The sequence below is a fragment of the Pan troglodytes genome, chromosome 4, assembly GCF_028858775.2.
Source record: "Pan troglodytes isolate AG18354 chromosome 4, NHGRI_mPanTro3-v2.0_pri, whole genome shotgun sequence".
Taxonomy (NCBI): Eukaryota; Metazoa; Chordata; class Mammalia; order Primates; family Hominidae; genus Pan; species Pan troglodytes.
This window is the reverse complement of record NC_072402.2, coordinates 114,148,802-114,176,610: the sequence shown is the minus strand read 5'-3', so window position 1 is coordinate 114,176,610 and position 27,809 is coordinate 114,148,802. Positions and strand designations below refer to the sequence as shown.

Here is a 27,809-nt window from a genome sequence, read left to right as displayed (position 1 = left end):
AGCTTGGATCAAAGCACCTGATACAATCTGTATTTAACCTTGTGGAATGATGGAGGGAGAGCTTACAAACGAATTCACAGGAAATGGCTAGAGTTTCTGCTGTAACTCTCAACCTAGCCATTCTTCTCATATTATCCTATGGTAGCTTATCTGAACCTCAGAAATCTATCCTTTTCTAATTTGAATCATTTTAGTCAATGCAGCCTCAGAAACGGAAACCGTCTATTGAAATAATACACAAAAGGGACAGCCGTAAAAGCGTGTAGCCGTTGAAGCCTCCATTCCAATGAAAAAACAGTGGGAATAGATCCCTTTGGAAACCACTAACTATTCCCAGAAAGAGGAATGCCTGTGAAGTTGAGTTGAACCTGAAGACTAGACACACTGTAGAACCTCCATAGGAAGGGTGCAGAGTAGCTGAGTTACTTGTGATAGGGACAAGACTTACCCACTACCAGAAACCTGCCCCATCGGTCACAAATGGGATTCCCAGAGTGGACACTTTCTGTGTTTAGTGCTGCCATGGGAATATCAAAGAAGGACACTGGCCTTTCTTGAGCACCTATGTGTCAGACACTGTGCAAGATGCTTTCACCATTATGTCACTATCCTCCCAACACCGAGAGGTATCTTTATCCCCACTGGGTGCACAGGAAGAGGTTAAGTGATTCCCTGAGGCCCACCCAGCAAGTATGAGAGATAGGATGTGGCCCTTCATTTTCTAACTACAAGTTCAATGGGCTTTCTGCTGAACACACCCCACACCACCACCACCACCACCACCACCACCACTAAGCCGTGTCATTTCTAGGGCCATCTCCTCTCAGTCTTACAGCCAGCTTGGGTGTCCCACCTCCAGGCCTCTGTGCAAAGGGAATGTGGGTCTCTCTGGTGATGTTTTCCTAACTGTATTTGTGATGAAAACAGGGCATTCCAGTTCCCTCTTGCCCAGCACAACCACATCAGATTCGACGGCTCAAGAGGGGTATGAGTCTAGGGGAGGAATGCTGGACTGGAAGCATCTGCTTGACTCACCTGACAGCACAGACCCTTTGGGGGCAGTGTCTTCCCATAATCACCAAGACAAGAAGGGTAAGGCCTTGGAAATGCCTCTTCCTTTCCGGGGAGAGGGAGGGAAAAGTGGGGAGGACTGTGTAACTGCTTCCAGCTGAATTTTGGCAGCATTTAAGGAACCTCCAATGTGCTATGATGGAAAGTTTCTCGAAAAAGACTGCAACCCCATCCTCTATGTGAGGCTTGATCCTAAATTATTCTCTGACCAAGGAAAAACCACACAAAACAAATAATATGTCCTCTGAGCTTCCTCTACCCGAAAAAGGTGTGGCTTGGCCCGAAGCAGATGCTGGCTTCTGACATCCCTTGCCACTCTTCTTAGTCTCATTTTGTGATTTTTGGACCCTCTTTTCCCACCATAATGTGATGGAATGCAGTTCGGGCTTTGGCAAGTGAATGCAATTGAAGTAAAGGCCTTGTTAATCAGTGAATTGAGAAATAGCAGGACAAAGTCTTTTCTGGCTGGTAGCATCTCTCACTGTTGCATGGTGCTGAATTTGAATAGAGCCATGTTCCTCAGACGTACTGTAATTGCCCTTAGAGGATAGTAGCTAAGACAAAAATATGTTATTTAATCAAGCAGAATTGCTATGCATTTAAAACGGAAAGGAAGCCACACTAAATGAAAGGGACTCTACTGTGAACTGTCCTAAATTCTCCTTTGCTTTCTTTGCTTAGCTGCAGACAGGAAATGTCATCTCTTTTCTTGCCATTTGCTGCTTCTGGTAACACATCCTACTTTAGTTGCAGCTGCAACCAAAGAGGCCTTTACTTGTCCAAAAAACAGTCTTGTAAATCAGAGACTGAAAAGCCCAGTTATGTTGCTGAGCTGTTTCCCCCCATTCAGAATTGTTTACTTCTATATGTTTTCAAGAGTTTCATCCAAGCGGGAGTTTGAGTTTCAAGGGCAGAGCAGCCACCGTGACCCTTGGAAGACAGTCGCTATTGCACCCTCCCCCAGAGTGTTCTGCATACATATCTCCATCTTCACTTTTAGACAATGCTTTCCGGTCAGACTCTCAGGCTACATTTTCATCTGCTTTTTTGCTTCTCATCTCCTGAGAGTGCTGGGCACTCTGCTGCTCTATTTGCCAAGTCAAAATATAAAGATGGAGCCCCTTTTGTCTTCTTCTTGAGCGTGTCCTCTTAACTGATTTTATTTTCTTCTATAGACTTCCTCTTAGTAATAAGCCCTGACTCAAATCTTTTTTTTTTTTTTTTTTTTTGAGATGGAGTCTTACTCTGTTGCCCACGCTGGAGTGCAGTGGTGCGATCTCAGCTCACTGCAACCTCCGCCTCCCAAGTTGAAGAGATTATCCCTGCCTCAGCTTCCCAAGTAGCTGGGATTATAGGTGCCCGCCACCATGCCCGGCTAATTTTTGTATTTTTTTTTAGTAGTGACAGGGTTTTGCCATGTTGGCCAGGCTGGTCTTGAACTCCTGACCTCAGGTGATCCACCCGCCTCGGCTTCCCAAAGTGCTGGGATTACAGGCTTGAGCTGCTGCTCCCAGCCAAATCTTTTTTTTTTTTTTTTTAAGCTGGTTTTGTCTCATCTCCTTCTTTCAGTTTGAGGGATTCCCTGCTCTTTCCATCCCGAGAAAGCTCCAGGTAGAAGAGAAACTGTCCGGACAGATTACAAGCCTTAGCATATGCCATTATTTGTTATGTGTGGCTCCTGACCTCAGATGTGCTAGTCCTGACTGTATTCTCAAGAAGAGAAAACTGAGTAGAAATCACTTTGTTTTTGCCCACTGCGTTTTTTCTGAAACAAAATAAAACAAACAGCCTTTCCAATAAAGCATTAAATATGCCAACTAAATATCTAGCTGTTGGTTGCAGTAATTTTCTTTTCACTTCACTGAGAGGGGTAGCGTGAATTTTCTCTAATCGTTAACTCCCCCCAAGGAATGGAGGTTCTCAAAGAGTCCAATTAACACTTTGACAGATCATTTTAAAATTCGGCATTGTTCATTCTCTTGGGTCTTATTATATTGACAAAGCTGGAAGCAGTCTACATATTGTCAAACAATGGTGGCAGAGGTGACTGCATGGGTGTTTAACATGATCACTGTTCCTGTGCTAGTAACTCCTTGCCTTGCCCTGTCAAATTTGAGTTTCTTTTCTATGATTGGTTGTATGTTTGATGGGGCAATGCCAATGAGTTGTTGTGCAGAAATTTTAAAGAAAAGATGTAGCTTAATGTTCCTTTTATCATAGTTTTTATGATTTTAATTTCCATTTTGCTCCAAATTGTTTTTTGTTTAATGTTCATGATTTATTTTCAACTTTTGTTTCATTTTGCCAAGCACTGTGTGGTATGACTTAGTGATGGCGTTACTCCGTTGGAAAAGTCTTGTTCCTTTTCTGACTCATCATGGCGTCCCTTAACTTGAACGAATCTGTGATGCCCTCGCTTCTTTTCATTCCCTGATGTCGGTGCCTTAATGATGTCACATCCGTGTGTGCAGCATCTCCCGGGATGCAAGAGTTTCATGGGTTTTCTAAGGGCCTGTGACGGGTGCTCTTTCTACTGGGTCGATTGTCTCATGAGAATGTGACATTTGTGTGCCCCAGCTTTAGGAGCTAAATATACTCTGGAATTGTTTCTAAAATCCATCACATTTCCTCACTAAGCAGAAAATGTGCCCGCTGACCAGCTCACTGAGGAGTCAAGTGTCCATTGCCCATTTTATTTTGGCCACTGGTAAAAAGGCCAGTGAGCAAGGCATGCCCATGGCTCTACTCTGCAGATATGCTGACTGCCAGTGAGCTGGTCCCATTCTTTGTCCACTTCATCCTCCAAACAATTTTCCATTTCCAGAGTATGTTTGCTGCGTTTTTCTGTCTTTTCCTTGCTATGTCTTTCGTCTTGATTTAATCCTGTGCGTCCCTCACATTCTGTCGAAACACCCTTCCTCACCTTGCAGCCTAACCCCCTTCTGCTACCATTGTTCTTAGCCTCCCCCTTTCAAAATAACAGACCCAAACCCTCTGCCCCTCTGTGGAATGTTCCAAGGCTCTTTCCTTCTACACTGTGAGTAGCATTCTGATGCTGTATGTATATACAGTCATACTAACAAAGCGTGAGAAAAGACCTGCACAGCACGTGGAAGCATTATCATAGAAAATGAAGTAATTTTCTCTCTCAGTAACTGGCCTTGCCCTTCATTACCCTACTGGCCTTGTCTAATGTCTCTTGTCCTTGCTGCTTTTCTTTAAAATTGCCTGATATCTTTCAAGCCCTGGATTCATTAGTAAAAACACAGCCAACTGCTCTGTTTTATCTCTGGTTCCCTAGATGTCTGGAGCCTCTAGAGCGAGCCCTTTAATCACCAAGTTGATAAATGAGATGCAGCCCTGACTACTTCTTTCTTGGTTTTGCCACATTAAAAAATACATATTATTTATTCCTCCTATAACTATTGAGGTCGTAATGGGTAGTTACAAAGGGGCTCTAATCACATATAAATAAGAAAGAAAATCCAGTTTATTTTTAGATCTGGCTTATTCTCCACCACCACTTCCCACAGCAAAAGAAATAAGAGCTTTCTTTTTTAGGTTAAACAATACTGAGAACAAATAGCTATTCTTGTGCCTCTTATTCCTTACCAAAAGTAACAATACTTTAAAGCTGATTTCCAAGAAGTCTATGAGGTATGTAAGGAAATCAGCCACATCCAGAGCAGCCAAGAGAGCTGTGTAGCATGCACATAAAATGTAAATGCTGACCACTGCTATGAGGACACAAGAATATATCCTGAATAGAATAAAAATCCCCTACTTCAGACTTTATTTTATAATAAAGAGTTCTTGTGAGCTGTCAGAAAACAGACAAAATAGTAAATATAGAGCAGTTCCCATTTAACCAGAAATGCCAGAGTTGTAGTATGCTTCTATCTTTTGGGAAATCTTTAAAGTGAGATATTATCACATTATTACATTTAGTCCAGAAAATATGCACATTAAAGACAAGAATAAGATATATTACAGAAACAGAATTTAAATTAGAGATTAAGTGAATAAGCTAAAATGGATAGCAAATGTTGAATATATTTTAATCAATGTACAAGCTATTTGTATAAGCAGTTTTTAGTTTGGGAAATAATATTCTGCTAAGATTCATAAGATCTATAAAGATGATTAGTATTGTCCACATCTCACAATCCTAAATGGAATTTTATAAATCACAGATGTTATCAATAATTCTCTTTATAGTTAATTATTTATTCTTTAAATGTGCAGTAGCCTACAGCAGTATTTCCTCCGAGGGAGATGAGTAGCACCTTACATGGCATGATTTAGGTGGCAGGGATGTGATGGCCTTCAAGAGTATTGAGTCATGTGGTGGAAATTTATGCCCTTTTCATTGCTCTTTCAGTCTTCTGCGTTATCTTCTTGATTATGTGAAAGGAAAAGTCTCAGTTTGGTGTTTTCTCATTAACAACTCCCTAAACTTGCTACTATCTCTTTTTGACAAAGAGAGAATAGGGTTTACACTGGGGCTTTGTCTTCCAACTGGATCTAGCTGGTATTAACATTGTTTTGCTTTAAGTTAATTTTTATTTTTCTGGTTACATTTTATCTTTGAAAAGTGACACTTTTTTTTTATTTGTGATAATGATATCAAGTTTCCCTTTGAAATACATTTTAAAGGTAATTTAAATAGAATATTAAGTGAATAATGCAGGAGTTATGAGGGATATAAAAATACTAAGTAAATAATATGGTAGGTGAGATTCATTGTTATGACTAAAATTGTAGTATTGGTAGTTGAATGACCAAAGTTTAGGTGACTATGTACTGTAGCAATTGAAGGAGTCCAGTGAAGATTAAACTATTACCAAGAACTTTGTTCTGACATTTGGAAGAATGAGGTTTGATGACCACTATACCCTCTCCTTGCTGGGCTTGCAAAACCAAGTGAATACATGCGTCACTCAAAGTGTTGAAATTATACAATCCAGTGCCCTTCTGATTTCTTTGCTACCTACTGAGCTTTGTGTTTGGGGATGGAAAGTTTCATGAAATAGAAATTTAAAGTAACGTGGATTTAGACTAATAAGAAATTAGCCACTCTAGGCTTGTTAAGCATCTGGCAAGTTTTTTCTCCACACCAGCAGCAAGCACCCTAGTGTGGTCTGCCGCTAGTTATTACTCATATTGTAGCCTAGGGAAAGTTGATGAAAAGCCTTTCCACTTTTCATCTATTTTGCTGATATCCATAAGGACTCTTGTGCTACACAGTGTTGCCCGGCCTGGCAATAGCCTGCCCTTGACCCTTCTCCTTTTCTCCCGTTCAAACTTTACCTATTCTAAGTTCCAAGCCTTCAGTGTCAGCTATCTTTATTAACAGACTGAGAAATCTCATTTTAGGTGAGTATAGTTAATCATAGATGCTACCCCCTGGTTACTCTTACATTTTAACACTCTCCCATGCTTAAAATCTAATGGATTTGGGATTTTAAAGCACCCTGGTTCTCCCAACACAGAAGGTAATTTTTTGGCTCCTATCAAGTCATATGTAAGTGATTTTATGGACAGAGAAAATTATTCCTGATGACAGTAATAAAGGAAGAAAAATAGGCCTCTCCTCTTTTCCTGACTCTTAAACTTGGGCTTAATTTTCTCTGCCATTTCTTCAGTAATATTACCGTTAACAAAAACATTTTCTGATGTGTCTCAAGCAGAATTTATCACTGGCTCTGTGGTGCAATTTGGATGCCAATAAAGAGTAAGAGGCTGTATTAGAGATAGACGTAGTTCCTGTCCAAGAAATATCAAACACCAGACAGATGGAACACAGGTAGACACAAAAGCACACCAAAAGGCCTTTATGACCAACATTCTCTTTGTGAAATGCCAAAACCACACACCACAGACTTTAAAAAAATATATTAGACAAGTAAAGACAACTTGGCTGAACACATCAAGGACATAGAACTGTGAAACAGTTTTTCAGCTCCTTTCCTTCAGTTCTTTCCCTCAGTACCAATATTGTAGCAATAACACATCACTTGACAAGGAAGACGAGGAAAGTGATGGATGTTTGGTAAAAGACTCATATTTAAAATTTCTGTGGGAGTGTTGGCAAACTCAGGCTTTTATTTTTTTTAAGCCTAAGCTTTATTTCAAGAAAAAAAAACTCATACTAATTTGCATTCCTTTTATTAGTAAAAATGATCCTATTGCAGTCGTTTTTAAATGTGAGAGTAGAGCAAGGCAGTTTCAAGGAGACTTCAGAAAAAGGGCTCCTGTCTTGGGGAGTACTAATAATGGGAGGGTAAGGGTTTTCACTTCCACTCAACAATGGAAAATTAACTGAGTCAGGTAGAACGTGCATGGTCAGAGGCAAGGAACGCGAAGAGATAGTGAATTGATTGTGACGGTTCCAAAAACTCTTTTGAATTAGAGATCACTTATTTCTGATTTTGAAGGTTAGAGGAAAGGCATCTTCAAAGTTCGTAAGAAATTTTGTACATGAGCTAGTATTGTTGCTGACTATGAAAAATACAGTTCTTAATATTTAGTTCATCAGTATTTTATTTATAAATTGTGCTATACATGCCCCATAAAGATTTATCATAATTTTTATTACTCTAAACTTTTAGAAATTAAACAGTTTAATTTTTAGAGAGTAAAGATTTAGCATCATTTTTATTACTCTAAACTGCCTGTAATCTCAGCTACTTGGGAAGCTGAGGCAAGGGAATTACTTGAACCAGGGAGGTGGAGGTTGCAGTCAGCCGAGATCGTGCCACTGCATTCCAGCCTGGGTGACAGAGGGAGACTTTGTCTCAAAAAAAAAAAAAAAAAAAAAAGAGATTAACAATTTTAATCTCTGAAAGTTTGGGTGGGTTTAAAGAATATTTGTGGGAGTCATTTAAAGCACACTGTTTGGGAGAACAAGAGTAGTGTTGCTAGGCAAAATACAGGATGCTCGTTTATTTGAATTGCAGATACACCTGAATAATATTTTTAATATTGAAACAAAACTAAATAATTGTTAGTGTAAATATACCGCAAATATTGCACAGGACATACTTTTAACTAAAACATTTTTGTTTATCTGAATTAACTGAGAGTACTTAAACTTTTTGCTACCTGACAATTCTATAGAAGATGTTACTGATAACTTACTCAGTGAATATATAAGATCTAATTTATATATTACATTTGGCCTTCAACTCTTAGAAATCTAGAATAATCCATATTCTGACATGTTTAAGAAAAAATCTTATTCCACGAAAAATATTCTTAGCATACTTGAGTTCAGAGAATGTCTATGAAATATTATATATGTGTTTGAAATGTGATAAAGAGTAATTTAAAGATTATTATTGAAAACAGGCTTTCAAATGCCACTTTCAAGTAAGGAAGGCTCAGAAATCAAATTGTTCTTAAAGAGGAGCATGGTTAAAACTATTGGTTCTTTTATGTTTTATTTAACCTCAAAATTTTAACAACTGTTATGTTAACCATATGTATTCCTTTTTCCTTCCTAAATTATATGGCTGCCCTCCTTTTTATTTTTATTTTTTTTTTATCATTTTCATGGCTTTGGAGGGGTAGAACTGGAATTCCGAAAGCACTAAAAAGTAATAGTTTAATAATGCTGACAATCTCATCTCAAAGAAAGGCAAGACAGCAACCTTTCCTTTGTTTCTTTTTTCCTGCATTCAACAGAAATTGAACAAACATGTGCTATATGTAAACCTTATGCTGAGTGTCACAGAAGATACTAATTTGAATTTCACATAAACCTGGCATTCAGACAGCTTACAGTTTAGTGAGGGATATCCAAAGGTGATCTAAATGCTGGGGCAGAGTGAAGTCTGACAGTAAGGGAAGTCAAGGAAAGAGGGGGAGGGAGAGTACTAAGGGAGTCTAAGGGGTGGCACAACTAATTCCAAGTGGGGGACACAGGAAAGACCTTGCAAAGTCTTGAAGGAAAAGTTAGATTTCACAGGAAGAAGGGCATTCCAAGCTGAATAAAGTCCATGACCAAGATACCACACTGTGAAATTACAGAGTGTAATAATAAAGAGGCAAGGGGTGTGTGGTGACTAAAGTGTATGGAGGACTAGAATGGGAAATGAGATTGAAATCATAGCCTGGAACCTTAAATGCCATGCGAAGGAGTTTTGGCTTTAGCAACAGGCAGTGGAGGATAGGAAGGCAGACGTTGGGAAGAAAAGGACCACAGGAGGGTAGAAGTGGGGAAAGACAAAGATAGCAAGATTGACAGGTGATACATATATAATAAATTGTTTATTTAATCATATTAGGTTATTAATTACATGTACACAATAAGTTTGGGAAATGGAATTTTGCATCAATTTGGGATCTAAAGTGTCTGTTACTACACATCGCTGGCATTTTCCTGGTAGATGCTTCTTGCCTATCTAGCTCTATCCTAGGTAAAACCCCAGGCAAGCTGAACTCCAAACTTGGACGTCTTCCTCTCTTTAGTTAAAACAGTGGGGTTCAGCTGAGCACGGTGGCTTAATTAATAATATAATCCAGGATGCCACTGTTTATTTTTACTATATTAATATTTCTTGGTCACCTACGAGAAAAGGAATCTATATGTAGTCTCCGTCTTTTCTTTGAGGGACTGAGGAAAATGATATTGTGAGCAAGTCAGGTGCTGGGCTCTCAAATGGATGATGTGGGTTTCCATGTTTGAACGTGTGCAGGGGGAGAGGGTCCAGAGCCGAGAAGCCCAAGTGGGAGGCTGTAATTGTTCTTTCAGTAGTGTGGGCATAGATGTAGATTTGATATAATTAATTTTGTATCCTTTTGACAACTTGCTGAATTTATCTAAGGTCTTGATGAGATTATTGTGGAAAGGGTAGAAGGAAAAAAAAAAGTTAAATGTCAGCCATGGAGAAAGCTGTTTCATCTCTCTGCCTGCCTGAATTTGCACACCAGTATTTGAGTTTTCTTTTCTAGGGATACCACTAACCTTTTATTTTTTAACCTAACATTCATTTTCTCAAAAAATGAAGGACTTAAATTATGATTATGGAGACTTGAACTTTCGCTTTTAAAACGCCAACTTAAACCTTAGGGTATTAAAAAAATCAATTCACCTTCTAGAGGTGCTTCTCACCTTTAATCTCTAGCCACTTTTTCAAGCTGCATCTACTTGACATGACACTTTACCCCCACCCTTTTCCCTCAGTCTCTTTTTCCATTCTCTCCCATCTTTTCTACAAAAACACACACAATGACAAAGTTTTCTGACAGCTTAATGGAACTTTCAAGGACTACCGGGACTAGGTTAAGTGTGATCTTATTAACAGAACATCTGGAGTAGTTAAAAATTTGCTCTTTAATTGGTTCAACGGCACTGTGTTCATCTAGATTTTGTTTTGTCCTAACGATAAAATTGTGAAGAATCAATTAGTAGTTTGCATTATGTGGAAAAGTGGGAAAATAATATCCGCTTTGTCTCAGACCTTTCTTTCTGATAACCTAGTTTCACCAAGTTTTTTTTAAAAGGCTTGTTAGAAGTTTTACTTTGCAAACTTCACTGCTCCATAGACAAACTAGTCCACAGAGGGCAAAACAGTGGAAATCAGGTAATTTCCTGAGAATAGCTTCTCTTTTCTTGACATTATACATGAGACTGGCCTCAAACTACGTAGGGCTTGCTCAAACTAACTACATCACGCATGCCATTATCCTGGAAAGACAGAGGATGAAAAAGGTGTGTTCATTTGTTGGTTCCAGGGAGATACAGGTTATGCAAGTAATAGATAAACTCTTGCAAAGTGTATGGGCTGCTCCAGGGACTGAAAGGAGCCATGTGAACCTCATCATATGTAAATCTCTTAGCACTTTAAATTGTGGAAACGCCCTGAAGTATACTACCGAAATGTAGTGGATATATTAAAATATACTGGGTGCACAGTAGATGGGATCTTAATTGGTGTCAGAAAGCCAATTACAGGCAATGTGAAGGTTTGTCACCCTTAATTAATATTTCTTAAGCTCTTATAAGTCTACAGCCTGACAACTATCTTTGTAAAGAGATTCATTTTTAATGGGGTAATAAATTTTTTTCCACTCCAATTATTTTTAAATTTCATATTTTTTAAAAGGTTGCATTCCTTTTCAAACAGATATCTGCAATTACTTCTTTTTTACTGAAATCAGAGGCAGTCATTATGAACAGTATAGAAATAATGGAAGTTCGGTATAGTCAACCACTGACAAGGCTTTATTAGAAAGGAAAATGGTGTCGAGAAATTTATAGGGCAGCAAACTGCATTATGCCTAACCTTTTGGACATATTAAAGCATGTCATTTCCAGTCTTACAGCCTCTTGTTATTCATAAATAATAGATAGCACTGGACACAATCATCCGACATTTGTTAAGGTAATAAATATACCCTAAGTGCTGATGGGTCTCGCACTCCATGATTTAAAAGCACACAGCAGAAATTTAATGTAACTTAAAATGTCTCATGTAATTCTATGGATTTGCAGATTCAGTTCAACTCAGCAGATCAGTAAGCACAGAGCTCTGTTGAGTGAACTGTTGTGCTAGGCATCTTTTATTATTATAAAGCAGGACCTTACTTTGGTGAATGACACATGAACTCAAGTCCCTCTTTTCACCCCGGGAATATAAAGGAGAAGAACCTTCGTGAGTTTCTTTTCTCTCGTCTAGTCATGCAGAGATGAAGGTAAAGATTTTGGCATCCCCTAAACCATTCTCAAACGTTGCTTAATAGCTGTAAGTTGAGTTGAGGGAGTGGGTTTTGAGATGATATTAGATGCAGGCCTTTAAAGGAAGCCACTCTGTCCAATGGTGGGCTCCATCAAGCATTCTGCTTCTTCTGCACTTGAGAACCAGTTATGCCTGGGCTGACCCAATCTAGGACATACGTGAGCTCTGTGGTACCAACCACTATCTGATGGCCACAGTTACAGAGATGAGGAGTATTAGAAATTCTCCTCCAAGTCTTCCTACCAGAGCAAATAGAGACCACAAGCATTTTTTCAGCAGTTTTGGTGCAAGCAAATTGGGTTGATTCTTTTGCAGGAGTAGCAGCCCAGTATTTTGAGCTATATGCCATGCTTTTGACAGATACTAAGGGAAAGTGTTTGTTAGGAATTTGGTTGTCTTTCCAATAAAACAAGGTCGATTTCTATTCTTTGTCAGAGCATGATACCCACAGTAAAGAAATTATCCAATGAGACCTTAGATATGTTTTCTGGAATATTATTTATGTTATTTCAGGACAGCATGTCTCAAGCTTTAGGGAACTTAAGAATCATCTGGAGTTCTGGTTTCTGGGCCTAACCCAGAGATTCTGAGGCTGAAACTTTGGGCAGGACTTGAGGATTTCTGTCTCTAATTAGTTCCAGGTGATGTTAATGCTGAGTGGCACTGATTCAGACATTTTCCACGTTGCTGATGGGCTGTCTTATTTAAGTTCACTAGTCAAGCTTTTGTTGTAGTTGTAAATCCTTATTTTTACACTTTTGGCTAACACAGTTGAACCGTACCAAAGTGTTGCCTTAAAATAGTCTAATCTTGGACCCTGTACAAGACAGGCAACTTGTCAAACATTCTAGAAATACTGTCATTACATTATTAATTGAGCATTAACACGTTTTCTGCACAATGCCAACTGCTTTGTGTTCATTTATTCAACCTATTTAGTCCTTCCAACAATGCTCATCTTAGAGCCAACACTACTGGGGCCTGGAGACCGAGTGACATACCCAAAGTCACACAGTTAGCTATTTGTAGAGCCAACACGCAAACCCAGGTCTTTATGAGCTCAAAGTTTATGTTCTTAACCAGTAACACCCAGTCTCATCTTTAACCCAGATCTCAAGAACTACATTTCTAGAAAATTCAAGTTGGAAGATTTAGCAGTATTGAAACAGACCTGTTTCTTCATATCTGTTTTATCTTTGCTTTATAGAGAAAATTCAAAGCAAGTAATCAAATAATCCAAGCAAAGACTTGCCCAAATTTCACAATTTTTAAAAGAGGTCCACTTCTCCATTTTGTGGCTTTGATGCCTTGTGAGAGAGTAAAGGAAGAAGATGGGACCAGGAAGTTGGAAAATAGAAATGCTTTGTCTGGTTTTAGAAATCACTTAGATGTTGTGTTTCTCGTCTTATTTAAGAAAGCTGATGAAAGAAAACTTCAAAAAGCAGGAAAATACGCCTTGCAGACTCTGCTAAAACTTTGCCAATGTAAAAGAATCATTACCTTTACAGGGACAGTAACAGTTCTAACACATGAAACCACAAACCAGCATTCCAGGGCATGGCTTTTAAAAATTATCTTATCATGACTCTCAGTCTAGACATCAGCCCGTGCTCTGGCTGTAGCACTCCCATTGGCAATGCCATTTCTAAAGCAGTAGAGCAGTGGAGGAACAGTGAACTGAGCGTTCCCAGCACACAGGGAAAAATGAAGCTGTTTCTTCTCTAAAAAAATGAAATAGAATGAATTCCAGGCTCATTCTCCCTTCTATTCCTGTGATGACATCCCAACCAAAAATGCATCACTTTTAAAGGTGATGGAAGTGGAAGTGGGTTCATCTACAGTCAACTACTCCAAGCATTATTTCAACATGTGAGTTTTAAAATAGCTTCTGAATTCAGGACATTAAACAGCCAGGCCAGGAAGCTACCTCCACTTTGGCATGGTCAGTCATTAACTTTATATATCTTGAAGACCATGGCCCCTCCTGGTACCTAATCTGTAGCCTGCCAGGAAAAACACATACATAAACACACACACACACACACACACACACACACACACACACACACACACACATAAAGGAAAAGGAAACTTTAAGTTATAAACTCCAAGCCTATTTCCATGGCTGCTGGCATGTCAGTTTATTCCTAAGCCATCTGGTTCACATTATGCCGTAAGACAAGAAGAAGGCTGCTTCCTGCCCAGATAACCACAGAGAGTTCCCATTTCACTTTCAGTGTGGTCATCTCGATTGGCTGGGGTGTGGCTTTGAGAATAAATTGTCTCCAGTTAGGGTTTTTCCCTTGTTTGTTTTCTTCTCTTCTTAATAGGGATTACAGCGGGCCCTGTGTGGTTAGCGGGGCGATGCTTGGCTAGTGATTAGTTCATTCATTTATACTGTCTTGCAGGACCGTGAGCCTGGAATTTTGTTGCAGTAAGATTTGCAAACAAGAAAAATTGGGCTGTTAGATTCCATTCACTCAAGTTGTTATGAGGATTTCAAGGAAATTGTAGGCTTGTCTTACTATAAAGCAGAATCAAGAATCTATTTTTAGGGGATCCTACTCTGGGGCTTTTCTTGGTGTTTTGCCATCTTTCTTAGCTCTCAGACCCAACACAAACCCTCTCTGGCTCAGTGATGGAGGAAATGTCCATCCTCCTTTTTGCCTTTGCATATTTCTCTAAAGGACACAGACAGGCTTTGTTGTCTTTGTGGTCACCGGGTCCACTTTACACAGATGCCTATTAATCACTTCACTATGGAGACAGACACATCCATCATATCACAGCAGCTCAGAAACGGGCCGTCCAGGGAAAGGGGGTGAGAGGGGAAAGTGCACACTTAACCATTTCGAGTTAGGTTACTGGCTGCCTGGGTCTTACATGCTTAGGGTGGTAATTGGGGTGGGGGTGAGTAGAGCTCTTCCTTTGTATTTAGCTTAATAGGTGTGATTAATTTTACGTATTTTTGCTTGTCTGTTTGCTTCACATTTTGATAGGACAGATAACATCTCCCAGCTATTTGTGTAAGGTGCAGGGAATAAGTATACTTTAAGATTGAGAGTTTTAATTTTAAAAACAGTAATAATAAATGCAGGTAGACTAGCTGTGCTTTTGATGCAATGATACTGACTCTTTGAAGCCAAGAGTTTTGCGATAATGGATTCAATGTGGAACAGAGCAAGCTGAAAGTTAGCTTTCTCAGGCAAGAGAAACTGCAGATAAATTAACCCAGAACTTTCCTTCTATGAGTGGCAGATCTTCTAAACCTCTTTTTTAATCATTCAAGGCTGTCCACAGCCTTCCAAATGGTATTTCTAGCTCTTGCTCTTGTATTTTCTCTACAAGTGCTCATTCATGTATGCATTCCTTTACTATTTATTTAAAAGATATTTACTGAGCACCTTTCTGCCTGAAGATTCAGTGGTGAGTTTTAGCAGTCTAGGTGAGAAAAACAAGTATCATACTAGTGATGATTTTAGAATAAAGGGAATGCAGAGCTCTGGGGACACTTGTAGAAGGAAGAACTTAACTGGCCTAAGGAGTCAGAGAAGGCTTCCCCATTTAAGCTGAACCCTAAAGATAGGGTCTGATGAGTGGGAAAATGAGTAGGGATATTCCAGGCAGAGAGAACAGCCTGTATGAGAGCCATGAAGCAAGCTTGAGTATGGAAGGGTGGCTCATGCCTCCAGCCTAACAGACTAGAAGGGAGTTAGACCATTTGCTATTACTCACTACGACCGTCCCTTTCCTTCCCTCCAAGCCTCAGTTCTTGTTGCTCTCTCCGCTCCAGCTAAGATCCTGTGCATCTTTAAGGCTTAGCTCAAATGCCATCTCCAATGTAAAGCTTTTGCCCACTGTTGAAGCAGAAGTGATGTAACTCATGACATAGCCACACTTTGGACAGAGTTGTATGCAAGCACTTGCCTTCTTCCCTGCTGGTTTATGCCTCATTCATCATTGTCCTTCCCCGACACCTAGTGCAGTGCTTGGTAAATGTTTGCTGAAGGCAGCCACAAAGATGCTTGGAGCCAAAACCTTGTTATACTAGGAGAGTGATAATAAAGAAACAACCCAACCCTAAGTTAGGGGAAAACATCATTTCTAAAGCAAATTGTCTCAGAGCCTGGTGCTAGGTTCCCTTTGCACAGGATAGTATCCATGAGCAGGACTACTAGAAAACATTTTTTAAAATAAGGAATGTAGTGTTTGATACTTCAAAATTTATTAACATGGTCATCATAGGAAAAGTCAGAATTGTATTGGGCTTCCTCTTAGTTTTCAGTTTACAATTGTTCTTATTTTGAATCACATGTTGCAGGGTCTAGGGGCAGGGTCCTTCATAATCTTTTCATTGCTTTGGACTCTAAAGAACTTCAAATTGCCTCTCTGAGGTCTCCCTCCAGCATCTGAAAACGCTCACCTCAGGGGAAAAAAAAAAAAAACAGTGGAGATTCTATTCTTTCTCAGTTCTGCCAATTTAAGACATGATTTCAGAGAAATCTCTAAGCCAGGGTGTGCCTTGCTTCCTGCAATAGGAAGGTGGAAAGAATAACCATTTAGCACCTTATGACTGGTGAGAAATAGCTGGTGGTTAATGAATCAATGCAAAGGATTTTTCAAATACTGTTTTCATTACTAATGCCCCGTTTTCAATTGGTAAGAGCAGAAGAGGATGCAGGGGTTGGCAGAGGAAGGAATTTCAAGACCCTAGGGTAGAGAAGCCAACTCTGATTGTTCTCTCTGCAGTGGGAGGATACCTGCGGAGGGGATTACACCACCCTCCAAGGGCCCTTCACTTGCCCAGGGCTTCCAGGCAGCATCTGAAGAAAGGGATACTCAGCTCTAGCCTGTTGCCCTTTGCCCTTTGCAGAGATGCATTTTTTTTTTTCTAATTATTCAGTTCAACTGGGGCACTGTGTTGTTGTAAATAACCCATTTATCGTCATCGACTCTTTTGGATTTTTCCAGAACCAATTTCATTTTTGAAATAGTTTCTCTTATTGTTTTGAGCAAATACTGAGCACCATTATAGATTTATTTTTGTTTGTCTGATAGATGCTACTAGTAAAATTCTTTTATATGATTGGAGATAGAATTTATTTCCATGACTTCAAAAGCAAGGGTGATAGTCACTCTAAAGATGACCTCCCAAGTTTAGAAGTTCACTTAAAAATAGCTCTACAATGTATTGAAAACCCATTTATTCAGCCATCATTTATTGAGTTACCCAACTAAGAGCTCTGTGGATGGCAAGGGTTATAAATGCAGAAAAAATGTGGTACTTGCCCAGGATTTGCACTCCACTGAGAATCCAACTATAACTGCCAACATTTTCCACTTCTGTTGTTTTAATTATTTCAAAATTCAGTAACTATAGGCATCCTGAAACAGTATGTGTTCCCTTATATTGCTTCGAAATCTCATATCACCTTTTTGACTACATTTAGAAGGCACGAAGTTTGGACCTGGAAGCACAGGTCTACTCCTCTCCCATGGGAGACCAATAGCAAATGGAATCCAATGAAGCAGCTGCTACTATCACTTGGAAGCCCTCTGTGAGCCACTAACCCACCACTTCTCCTTTGTGGCTTCTTTTGAGCTTTAGATTTGTCCAGCAAACTACAGCATTTAAGCTCTTTCCTATTTTTTATTTCCTTTGATTCTTGTAACAACCCAGTAAGGCAGTAAGATTAGGTGTGTTCACCTCATGCTACAGATAAAAAAAACGGAGGCCCAGAGATGTTAAGTCACTTGCCAAAAGGTCACCCAGCCAGTAAGTGGGAGCCTGCAATTCCAAGCCCACTGAGATCTTCTCTAGCTGCTTTTATCACCACCACTGACAAGTCTGCTGTTTCCAAGCCTTCACAATGGCTATTCCACAAAGTTGACTTGATCATTTCTGTGAATGCTTCTTTGGCCTTTTTCATGATATAAGCAGAAAGCTTTAAGTTTGAAAGGCATTTCCAAAAATAACGTTTACCTTATCTTCTTCAACTGCACTTTCAACTTACTCTCTGATCTGTTTCCATCTTTGGACGTTTCTGAATTTACACAAGCAGATGAGGAAAGCCCTCTGCCTCCCCCATGGATAGATGAAGAGATGCAAAAATGTTTTTAAGGCCACTCTTTATATAACAAAATGAGACGGGGGAAAAAATCTGTCTGAGATACCATTTTCCTGAAAGGTCAGATCCTACTTAACTTGTTAACAACCAAAAACCTGAACTCAAATATCATCCACTAAAAAAGAGTTCTTCCCAGTGAAAGAATAAGTAGCTTTCATGAGTCTAAAATAGCCAAGGACCTTCAGACATGAAAGAAGAATGATATTTGGGAGCCAAAAGTAAGGCTAAGAAGCAATGGATACATGTGAAAAATTTGCAATTTTCCCAGTGAAACCAATGAATTGCTCTAGCTTTACTCTTTCCACGTTCCTTTTAAACTGAGAGGGCAATTTAAATTGTAGAATGCCAAAGTCAATTGTAAATAGCTTCCTATTATAATACACATTTATTGGGAATATCCAGTCCCCCTAAATTTGGTAGCCTGGAAGTGTTTCATGAAATACTCATTGCCATGAAAAAAACACCTAATACACCCCCACCCCATTACTGGGGTCGTCTAGCCTGTGTTAAACTCCCACTGAAACCACCAAGTCAATGAGAGAAATTAAAACCATTTTATCCACAGGTGTACATTTTTGTGCAATTATATGTAGGGGGTTAAAAATGGTGTTTGGTAGAACCCCATACATAATCAAAATTGAAGAAAAATCAGTAGCTGTTTTAGCATAATAAGGAAATGCAAATTTAAGAAAGAAAATTTTCATTAGCACATTTCCTTGGTGAATAGGTATTAAAATATATTTGAATGCAGGACACCCCACTGTTTGGGGAGCTTCACACATAAAAGGTGTGAGTTACAGCCAAATTTCTGGCTGTTTTTTGCTTCTCAGTTTCTACCCCTTAAAAGCTGATGGAGATAAATCTGGAAATATTTGAAAAGTATCACATTTGGAAATTATTTGATATCTTACCGTCTTGTACACTCTTTCCTTATGGTGAATTGCCTTGACTGCCTTTTATTACCAAGGGTATTTGTTGGATCACAGAATCTTTATTTCTTAAGAGATATTTGCTGCTTCTACTTAAGTCACAATCCTTTGTCATAGGACAATCATTTCCACAGCAACCAACTGTGATGTCACAATTGAAGGGAGGAGGACCCTTAGGAAGGAAAGAAAAAGAGAATGTACTTTTCAGGCTAAGGTTTCTGGGTTTTAAAACCATCACTTCAGAAATCAAAATATTTTAGCAGAAAAACCCCCATGAGAAAGCTTCAAGGTCTCAGCTGTGACAAAGACAACATTTCAGTAGAAGTTTAAGGTTGCGTGTTGTGGGTTTGGGAAGGGGTAGAGATTTTTATTTCCTTTCATTCTAATTCTGTGCCACTGATACCTGCCAGTAAAATACATTAAACATATTCCAGAAAGAGTTGATTTAGTAGATGAAAAATGTGTCTCCCGAGACCAGAGAAGGTACATTTTCTGTCTTGCTATCATTTCCATAATAGGAACAATGTTTACATTTCCTCAGCCCATGCAGTGCCTCTAATGTATTCGTGTTCTTTCACTCTCCAGAGGCAGGAATTGAGGTATTTGAGATTTTATTTTTTAGCGACTGCATCAAGCACTTAAGATCTGACAATTTGTGATGTGTATTCTCAGTTGGTATTAAAAAATAAAAGCTTCTGTGTTTGCATTTGATTAGAGTCGCTCAGCTGGGTGGCTGATTAAGCAGGAATAGCGAAAGCACCTTCCTTCAGAAACACTGAATCCTGGTTAATGTAGTGTAAGATTACGGATGGGTGTAGTCACATAATTTTTATTAAATTGAAGAGATTAGCTCTGCTGAAAAATCCCACTGTGACAGCAAACTCTAGGTGCAATAATGGTACCTAACACTTCTCAAACCCACTACAGGGCCCCAGATGGTCTTATTTCTGAATTTCAGTTCCAGTGAGAAAGCTTCATTCAAATATTCAGGATAGTTACCTGAAATTGAGTTTGCACTGTTTATTTTTTGAGAGGTGATGCAAAATCAGCACAAACATTTGCAGTCTGTGAACTTTAGCTATATTCTCTCAGTGTAAATAAAAATGACACACACTCTCTTTCCTCTAGTTGCTTGAAAGGCAAACACTTTTCCCCAGACAGAGGCTCCAGTGGCCACAAGGGGGTCGTCGGAAAAGATCCCAACTGGAAGCCCAGAGTGTGTGATTTGTTTGTTTAACATGCATAAAATTGTTGCCTCTTCCTCCAGACTCAGGATAACTTGGTTATCCCAGTTCTAGGAAGGGAAGGTTAAAAAGCCATAAAGAGGGAAAGAAAGATAACTTTTGAAAGCCAAAACCTCCCATATTCCCTGGAGTGAAGCACAGTAGAAAGTGCAGGTACCGGAAAGAGTGAACAGCACTTTTCTTTCTTTCTTTTTTTGAAACGGAGTCTCGCTCTGTCACCCAGGCTGGAGTGCAGTGGCCCGATCTCCCTTCACTGCAACCTCCACCTCCCAGGTTCAAACAATTCTCTACCTCAGCCTCCGGAGTACCTAGGATTACAAGCCCCCGCCACCACGCCTGGCTAATTTTTTTTTTTTTTTTATTAGAGACGGGGGTTTCACCATCTTGGCCAGGCTGATCTTGAACTCCTGACCTCGTGATCCACCCGCCTCGGCCTCCCAAAGTGCTGGGATTACAGGCGTGAGCCACCGTGCCCGGCCTGAACAGCACTCTTTTAGACAACAAAGAAGGCTACAAATGGAGTCCGTTTACATACTGCACAGGAGGGGCTTGGGGAGGATTAATTGGTTAATGTTTGGCAAGCTGAGCTTGGAAGACAAGTTGTGCAGAGGTGCTGTTGTCACTTACTACTGTTATTAATTAACAAGGTGAATGCCAAGCAAAAACAAGCCTCGGGGTGTGCTTTCATTTCTTAATGCCATATGCGATGTCTATTGCAGGAGTGATTCGGGAAAGTTACCTCAAAGGCCACGACCAGCTGGTTCCCGTCACCCTCTTGGCCATTGCAGTCATCCTGGCTTTCGTCATGGGGGCCGTCTTCTCGGGCATCACCGTCTACTGCGTCTGTGATCACCGGCGCAAAGACGTGGCTGTGGTGCAGCGCAAGGAGAAGGAGCTCACCCACTCGCGCCGGGGCTCCATGAGCAGCGTCACCAAGCTCAGCGGCCTCTTTGGGGACACTCAATCCAAAGACCCAAAGCCGGAGGCCATCCTCACGCCACTCATGCACAACGGCAAGCTCGCCACTCCCAGCAACACGGCCAAGATGCTCATTAAAGCAGACCAGCACCACCTGGACCTGACGGCCCTCCCCACCCCAGAGTCAACCCCAACGCTGCAGCAGAAGCGGAAGCCCAGCCGCGGCAGCCGCGAGTGGGAGAGGAACCAGAACCTCATCAATGCCTGCACAAAGGACATGCCCCCCATGGGCTCCCCTGTGATTCCCACGGACCTGCCCCTGCGAGCCTCCCCCAGCCACATCCCCAGCGTGGTGGTCCTGCCCATCACGCAGCAGGGCTACCAGCATGAGTACGTGGACCAGCCCAAAATGAGCGAGGTGGCCCAGATGGCGCTGGAGGACCAGGCCGCCACACTGGAGTATAAGACCATCAAGGAACATCTCAGCAGCAAGAGTCCCAACCATGGGGTGAACCTTGTGGAGAACCTGGACAGCCTGCCCCCCAAAGTTCCACAGCGGGAGGCCTCCCTGGGTCCCCCGGGAGCCTCCCTGTCTCAGACCGGTCTAAGCAAGCGGCTGGAAATGCACCACTCCTCTTCCTACGGGGTTGACTATAAGAGGAGCTACCCCACGAACTCGCTCACGAGAAGCCACCAGACCACCACTCTCAAAAGAAACAATACTAACTCCTCCAATTCCTCTCACCTCTCCAGAAACCAGAGCTTTGGCAGGGGAGACAACCCGCCGCCCGCCCCGCAGAGGGTGGACTCCATCCAGGTGCACAGCTCCCAGCCATCTGGCCAGGCCGTGACTGTCTCGAGGCAGCCCAGCCTCAACGCCTACAACTCACTGACAAGGTCGGGGCTGAAGCGCACGCCCTCGCTAAAGCCGGACGTACCCCCCAAACCATCCTTTGCTCCCCTTTCCACATCCATGAAGCCCAATGATGCGTGTACATAATCCCAGGGGGAGGGGGTCAGGTGTCGAACCAGCAGGCAAGGCGAGGTGCCCGCTCAGCTCAGCAAGGTTCTCAACTGCCTCGAGTACCCACCAGACCAAGAAGGCATGCGGCAGAGCCGAGGACGCTGGGTCCTCCTCTCTGGGACACAGGGGTACTCACGAAAATTGGGCCGCGTGGTTTGGTGAAGGTTTGCAACGGCGGGGACTCACCTTCATTCTCTTCCTTCACTTTCCCCCACACCCTACAACAGGTCGGACCCACAAAAGACTTCAGTTGTCATCACAAACATGAGCCAAAAGCACATACCTACCCCATCCCCCCCCCCCCCACACACATGCACACAACACATACACACACACGCACAGAGGTGAACAGAAACTGAAACATTTTGTCCATAACTTCACGGGACGTGGCCACACTGGGTTTGCGTTCCAACCTGCAAAACACAAATACATTTTTTAAAATCAAGAAAATTTAAAAAGACAAAAAAAAAAAAAAGAATTCATTGATAATTCTAACTCAGACTTTAACAATGGCAGAAGTTTACTATGCGCAAATACTGTGAAATGCCCGCCAGTGTTACAGCTTTCTGTTACAGCAGATAAATGCCATGTTGGGCAACTATGTCATAGATTTCTGCTCCTCCTCTCTTTTAATGAAATAACGTGACCGTTAACGCAAGTAACTCTTTATTTATTGTTCACCCTTTTTTCCTTAAGGAAAGGACTCTTCCAAATATCATCCTATGAACAGCTCTTCAGAAAGCCCATTGAAAGTTAAACTATTTAACGTGAAATCCATTAACTGGAATAATTGAGTTTCTTTATTTTTACAATAAATTCACTGAGTAAATAAGTTGGAGCTGGAATTCTGAGCTTTGTGTTTGGACTGTCTGGTCTGTAGCTAAAGGAAAAAGTTAGGAGGGGAATATTTATTTAAATCTATCAGTTCATTGCCTGGTCAGGTCTCTGGCCTATAAACATGCAAAAAAACTAATTCATGTTAAAGTCCTTCCAGATCCTAATTTCTAAAGCAATCAGGAGAGAAGCTTTTAGAATGGCACATCATATCTCATTGATGCCAACATGGTTTTGTCCATGGTTCTGACTTTCTGTGAAGGCACCAGCTTGCAATATGCCATCCCATTTCACCTTGCATGTGAGACAGCAAACAAAATCCACAAATGGTGTGAACTAATATGCTGGCTGCTACCTTGCATAAATTAATGATTTGATCACACGGGTTCTTCGTGGGGTTACATCTGTGAATAGCCTGTTTTCCACATGTAAATTTGTGCCTTACACCTTGAGTTGTGTACACTTGTAAACTCTTTATGATCAACTGTTCCCCCTTTTGAAATAAGTGCAGATATTTATTTAACCCTCCCTTCCCCACCCTCTGCCCCACTTCCAGCCCTCTGAAAGATTGGAGTCAAGCAGATGGAAGAATGCAGTGGTGATAGTTGTCATGCGACAGCCTGAGAACGCTGGGCAGCACCACACCCTCCAATTCACACTGCCTTCTAGTTGTGCCAACTGGAACCACCCTTTGGCTGTGCTGCAAAGCATGGACCCCAGTGTTGTGGGTGTGGCAAATCCCCTTTCATCCTCAAGAGCTCCCTGCTTCCCTTAGATTATTTCAATACGGTGATATCCTTATTTGCTAGCAGAAAAGGGACTAACATCCCATTCCTCTTTTCTGCTGCGTCCACTGGCTAGAGAGCAGGCGGTGTGCGGTTGGGCAGACACCTGGGAGGAGTCTCCAAGCCATGTGCACAGCACACACGTGCAGTGCGCACAAAGTAATGACATGGAAATAGATGCAGGCAGGCTGGTCCCTGCTGTGATTAACGAGTAACTCCAAGTACAAGGCCGACCACAATGGATGCTGCAAAAACGTTGACTGGGGCAGAGGATTTTTTATTTTATTTTTTATTTTGTTAATTATGTTTTTAGGGGATGGGAGGTGGTGTGTGTTTTTCTCCTCTTGGTTTTCATTTGCTCAAGCACACAAAAGGGACTTTTGTTTACTCTATCATGAACAAAGGAACTGTCCACATACTGTAAACCATGAGCAGTGTTGTTGTTGTTTTTTTAAACAGTATATTTGGTGGTCTCTTTGTCTGTTTTTATTTCCAGTTGGATTTTCTGGGTTTAGTTTTTGTCTTTAAAAAGAATTCAAAAAAAGACTGACAATGACAGTTTTGAGTTGGATAGTGAAAAAGTGGAGCCTCCATAATCAGTGTGGTTGCCTTCAGACCTGAGTACTTAGCTGAGGGTGGGTGAGAGCCCTTTGTTCCAAAAGTCCATTAGTTTTGCTGTTGTTTAGGAGTAGGTGGTTGTTGTTGTTTTTACTTTTTTTTTTTTTTTTTGGCTTTTGTAATGGAATCCATGTTCACATCCTGTGAACTCTGTCTCCTGAAACCCTGAAGTATTTCCTAGAACCTGAAATATTGTTTTCTTCCCTGAATTTTCTCTAGAAATGCAGAAATTAGGAAGGTGATGGGACTGTATCCCCCTGCCCCCTTCTTTCCCATGCTTGACTCCCGAGAGTACTGGCAGTGCAGCACCCATCATTGACGTAAGCGGCTGTCTTGTCCAGTGTTTGTAGGCATCACTGCCTCAGCTGTTAAGGAGACCTGTGTCAAAACTTACATCCACATTCCTACACCCCCACAACCCATCACTTCTGGTGTTAACCCTAAAATACCCACATGTATTGAGCTGGTCTTCTGCATTTAAGTATTTCTCCCCATTTTTTTTCCCCACTGTGTGTGGGGGGAGGGTCCATAAACCCGAGTGTGCCTTTGCTTTCCACCCTTGCTAGACACTGGTAGATGCAACAAACTCAGATTTATATTTGTTGTAAAGTTGTAAAAATATTGTGATGTCACCAATTTTCCTTCCATCTCCACATCCCCTAACATCTGATTCACGACTTAATGTATGTTGTAAGAAAAGAAAAAAGAAAAGAAAAAAAGGGAAAAAAGAAAAGCAAGGAAAAGGCTCTTTATTACTTAAAAGTAATAAAACCTGACTGTTCTATATTATCTTTTGTGTCCTGAATGCTTTTATTTATCTCTTAATTTTTCCTTTTTAAGCTGCTCTCCTCCCCACCCTTTGTAGGTATGATTCTACTCTTTCCTCCGTTTGTATCTGGCTTCCAAAGCATACATAACTGTATAGTTTGATGTATTTGTTTGCAGTGTCCACACCCAGCCACCCCCACCCAAATTATTGACGTGTTTCTCTGCTCAAACCCAGCCTAGAGCAGGATTTTAGCAGAAGCCACCGGTAATTAAAAAGCAGAGCACGCATTGGCTCCTTCTATTCATTTTATGCATTTTCTTTTTATGGGCTTGTTCATCATCAAACATTTATGGTAGGCTTGATAGTTTAAGAGATCAAGGCTAGGATTTTAGTATGTAGGGTCCACTAAAAATAGATCCTTGCACAGATGTGACTTCAGTCTTTTTACATATTAATAAGGTGGACGGGGCTGGATTTTACTCCTTGTTAGCATTTATCTTTTGTAACACAGAGGGTATATTGGAGGTATATTGGGACACAGCCTTTGATTTTTCTCTGGCAAAAAGAGCATTATTTTGCAAAAAGAGCATTTCTTTTGCAAAAGAGCATTATTAAATGCCTAGGTCAGGTTTTCCTCTAGGGGTGTTTTTAAAACAATTATTTAAATAAGTCTTCAGCTACAGTATTTTACTTTTGACCCTCTGAAATTTTTTTTTTTTTTTTTTTTTTTTTTGATGCTTTAAGTCAGTTGAGTGTGGGAAGCTGCAGGTTGAGGCCTCAGTTCATACCTGTAGTGGCCCAGTAACCTTTAGATTGCCATCTCCAATTGTGTTTCTTGAATTACATCCATAGCGCCTGGCACAAAGTTGACTAGAATATAGTTTCTACCTCCTCATTTGCAAAGAGAGACTGACATGGCCCTTGTAGTTGCCATTTGGAGGTAAGAACAAAGTACTGATGAAGCTCCCTAGACGTTAGGGTAACAATATTTGTGCTGGTTCTTAAAGAACAAGTTTTCTGAACAACTAGCTCAGGCAGAGGGGACATCCTTTGCAAAGGCACCAAGTGTGCTCTTTGGGAAACAAAAGGTTCAGCAGGCCTTGTGCAGGATCTGTGAGAGCTTGGCAGGGCAAGTCTGGGAAAGGGGGGTTGGAGACAGGCCAGGAGGGACCTGGTTCCCATATGCTAGGATTTTAGCTGAAGCAGTGGAGTGCTCCCTTGCTTTGGAGTAAATAAAACAACAGACACCGTTTGTGCTTGGGAAAGCTACCTGGCCATAATGTGGGAAGTGAATTGGCCTAGAGAGGGACTGCAGGCCAGCTGGGCAGTGTGCCAGATGGCATGCCAAGTGGGTAAGAGCAACACAAGTGAAAACCGCACATCCAATTTCAGATGCAAAAAGGAACAATCACAGAGCTGAGTCCTTTTTGCCAGAAAGAACTTCCACTGTATGTAATTGACAGGTTAGCCCTGCCCGGTTATACCCAAATGTCTTATCTAGAACTGACAGAATGGCCAACCTCTAGTATGACCCTTTCATTTTAAAAATGGGGGAAGCTTTGCGAGGCCGAGGTGGGCGGATCACGAGGTCAGGAGATGGAGACCATCCTGGCCAACATGGTGAAACCCCGCCTCTACTAAAAGGCAAAATTTAGCGAGGCGTGGTAGCGTGTGCCTGTAGTCCCAGCTACTCAGGAGACTGAGGCAGGGGAGTCACTTGAACCCTGCAGGCGGAGGTTGCAGTGAGCCAAGATCGTGCCACTGCACTCCAGCCTGGCAACAGAGCAGACTCCATCTCAAAAAAAACAAAAAAACAAAAAACTGGGGGAAGTTGAGGTCCACTGAGTGAAAGGATTTGCTCATGCTCCAAAACTAGTGGTAGAACAGCTATTCTGAAGACAAATTCATGATCTCTTTCCCCAATTCATTCAGATCAGTAGAGCAATACTAGCTAGAAAGACTTGATCCTGCTCACCCATCTAGATAGCATCTGCATCTTTCTCAGTCATCCTTTCTCACAGGAAGCCCTTCATACACACCCACCCTTCACAAGCTGGGCTTCCTAGATCCCCTCATTTGGGCCAAGGCATGGGGTTGGAAAAAAGCTTGGATCACATGGGCTTGAAGTATAAAGTCCCTGCAGTGCAACCTGATACTTGATCTGGTGGCTTTTGCTGCAGTCAGCTTTGTTCTGGGCTGCTGAAGAGGTGAAAGAGGCTGAACAGGTGCAGCCAGTATTTTAGCTGGGGCCTCCCGGATGTCCCTGCTCAGACACAAAAACTGCCTCAGACAACCCTGATTTTTCATTGTGTTTGCTTGCTAGCTTGATTGTTACAAGGTTTTTAGACTGTTTCTCTAAAGCAATGGCTGTCCTGATGCAGCTACCAGGCTAGGTGTTTCATGGAATCAGAGATGACATCTTGGACCTGAATGTTTTCCTTAAGGCCCATGTCAGATAAACACAAACTGGTCTCATTGTTCAGCCTTGTAATTTGGCAGAAGCCAAATAAGATGCTCCTGGACCCCAGCACCTAGGTTTTACTGCCTGAACAAAAGCTCTTTCAACAAAAAGTCATTCAGCAAGTAAAAGTGTCAGAAAAGCACCTCTAATTTCAGACACTGGTACATTTTGCTTGAGGGGAAGTGGTGAGGGGAATTTAAAAGAACGCTTTAGTAACAAAATAACATGATTAAGAGCATAATCCTTTTCCTGGCTCAGCCCTGTGACAGCTGGGTGCTTGGACTCT

The 27,809-nt window shown here is 41.3% G+C and overlaps 2 protein-coding genes and 1 pseudogene across 10 annotated transcripts in view; 2 read left to right on the top strand and 1 right to left on the bottom strand.

Moving 5' to 3' along the window:
* Positions 1–25,082, top strand: part of SEMA6A (semaphorin 6A) — a 131,301-nt gene extending 106,219 nt beyond the window's left edge. For 2 of the 5 annotated variants that reach the window (XM_001151177.7, XM_009449532.5), the window contains 2 exons: positions 928–1,092; positions 20,834–25,082. In XM_001151177.7, the coding sequence (XP_001151177.1) occupies positions 928–1,092; positions 20,834–22,032 (1,364 nt within the window). In that variant the 3' untranslated portion in view covers positions 22,033–25,082. The remainder of the gene's footprint in view (positions 1–927; positions 1,093–20,833) is intronic. The other 3 variants (XM_009449531.5, XM_009449534.4, XM_009449533.5) reach the window with 2 other exon arrangements.
* The window catches only part of LOC107974820 (BEN domain-containing protein 2-like), a 203,556-nt gene that overhangs the window by 32,770 nt on the left and 142,977 nt on the right, over positions 1–27,809 (bottom strand). For 2 of the 5 annotated variants that reach the window (XM_063811467.1, XM_063811469.1), the window contains 3 exons: positions 22,397–22,469; positions 20,854–22,274; positions 18,853–19,042 (listed from right to left, as the gene is read on the bottom strand). In XM_063811467.1, coding sequence (XP_063667537.1) covers positions 22,245–22,274; positions 22,397–22,469 — 103 coding nt within the window. In that variant the 3' untranslated portion in view covers positions 18,853–19,042; positions 20,854–22,244. Of the gene's footprint in view, positions 1–18,126; positions 19,043–20,853; positions 22,275–22,358; positions 22,470–27,809 lie in introns of those variants that run through there. The other 3 variants (XR_010157311.1, XR_010157312.1, XM_063811468.1) reach the window with 2 other exon arrangements.
* Positions 23,501–24,225, top strand: LOC107974818 (uncharacterized; annotated as a pseudogene).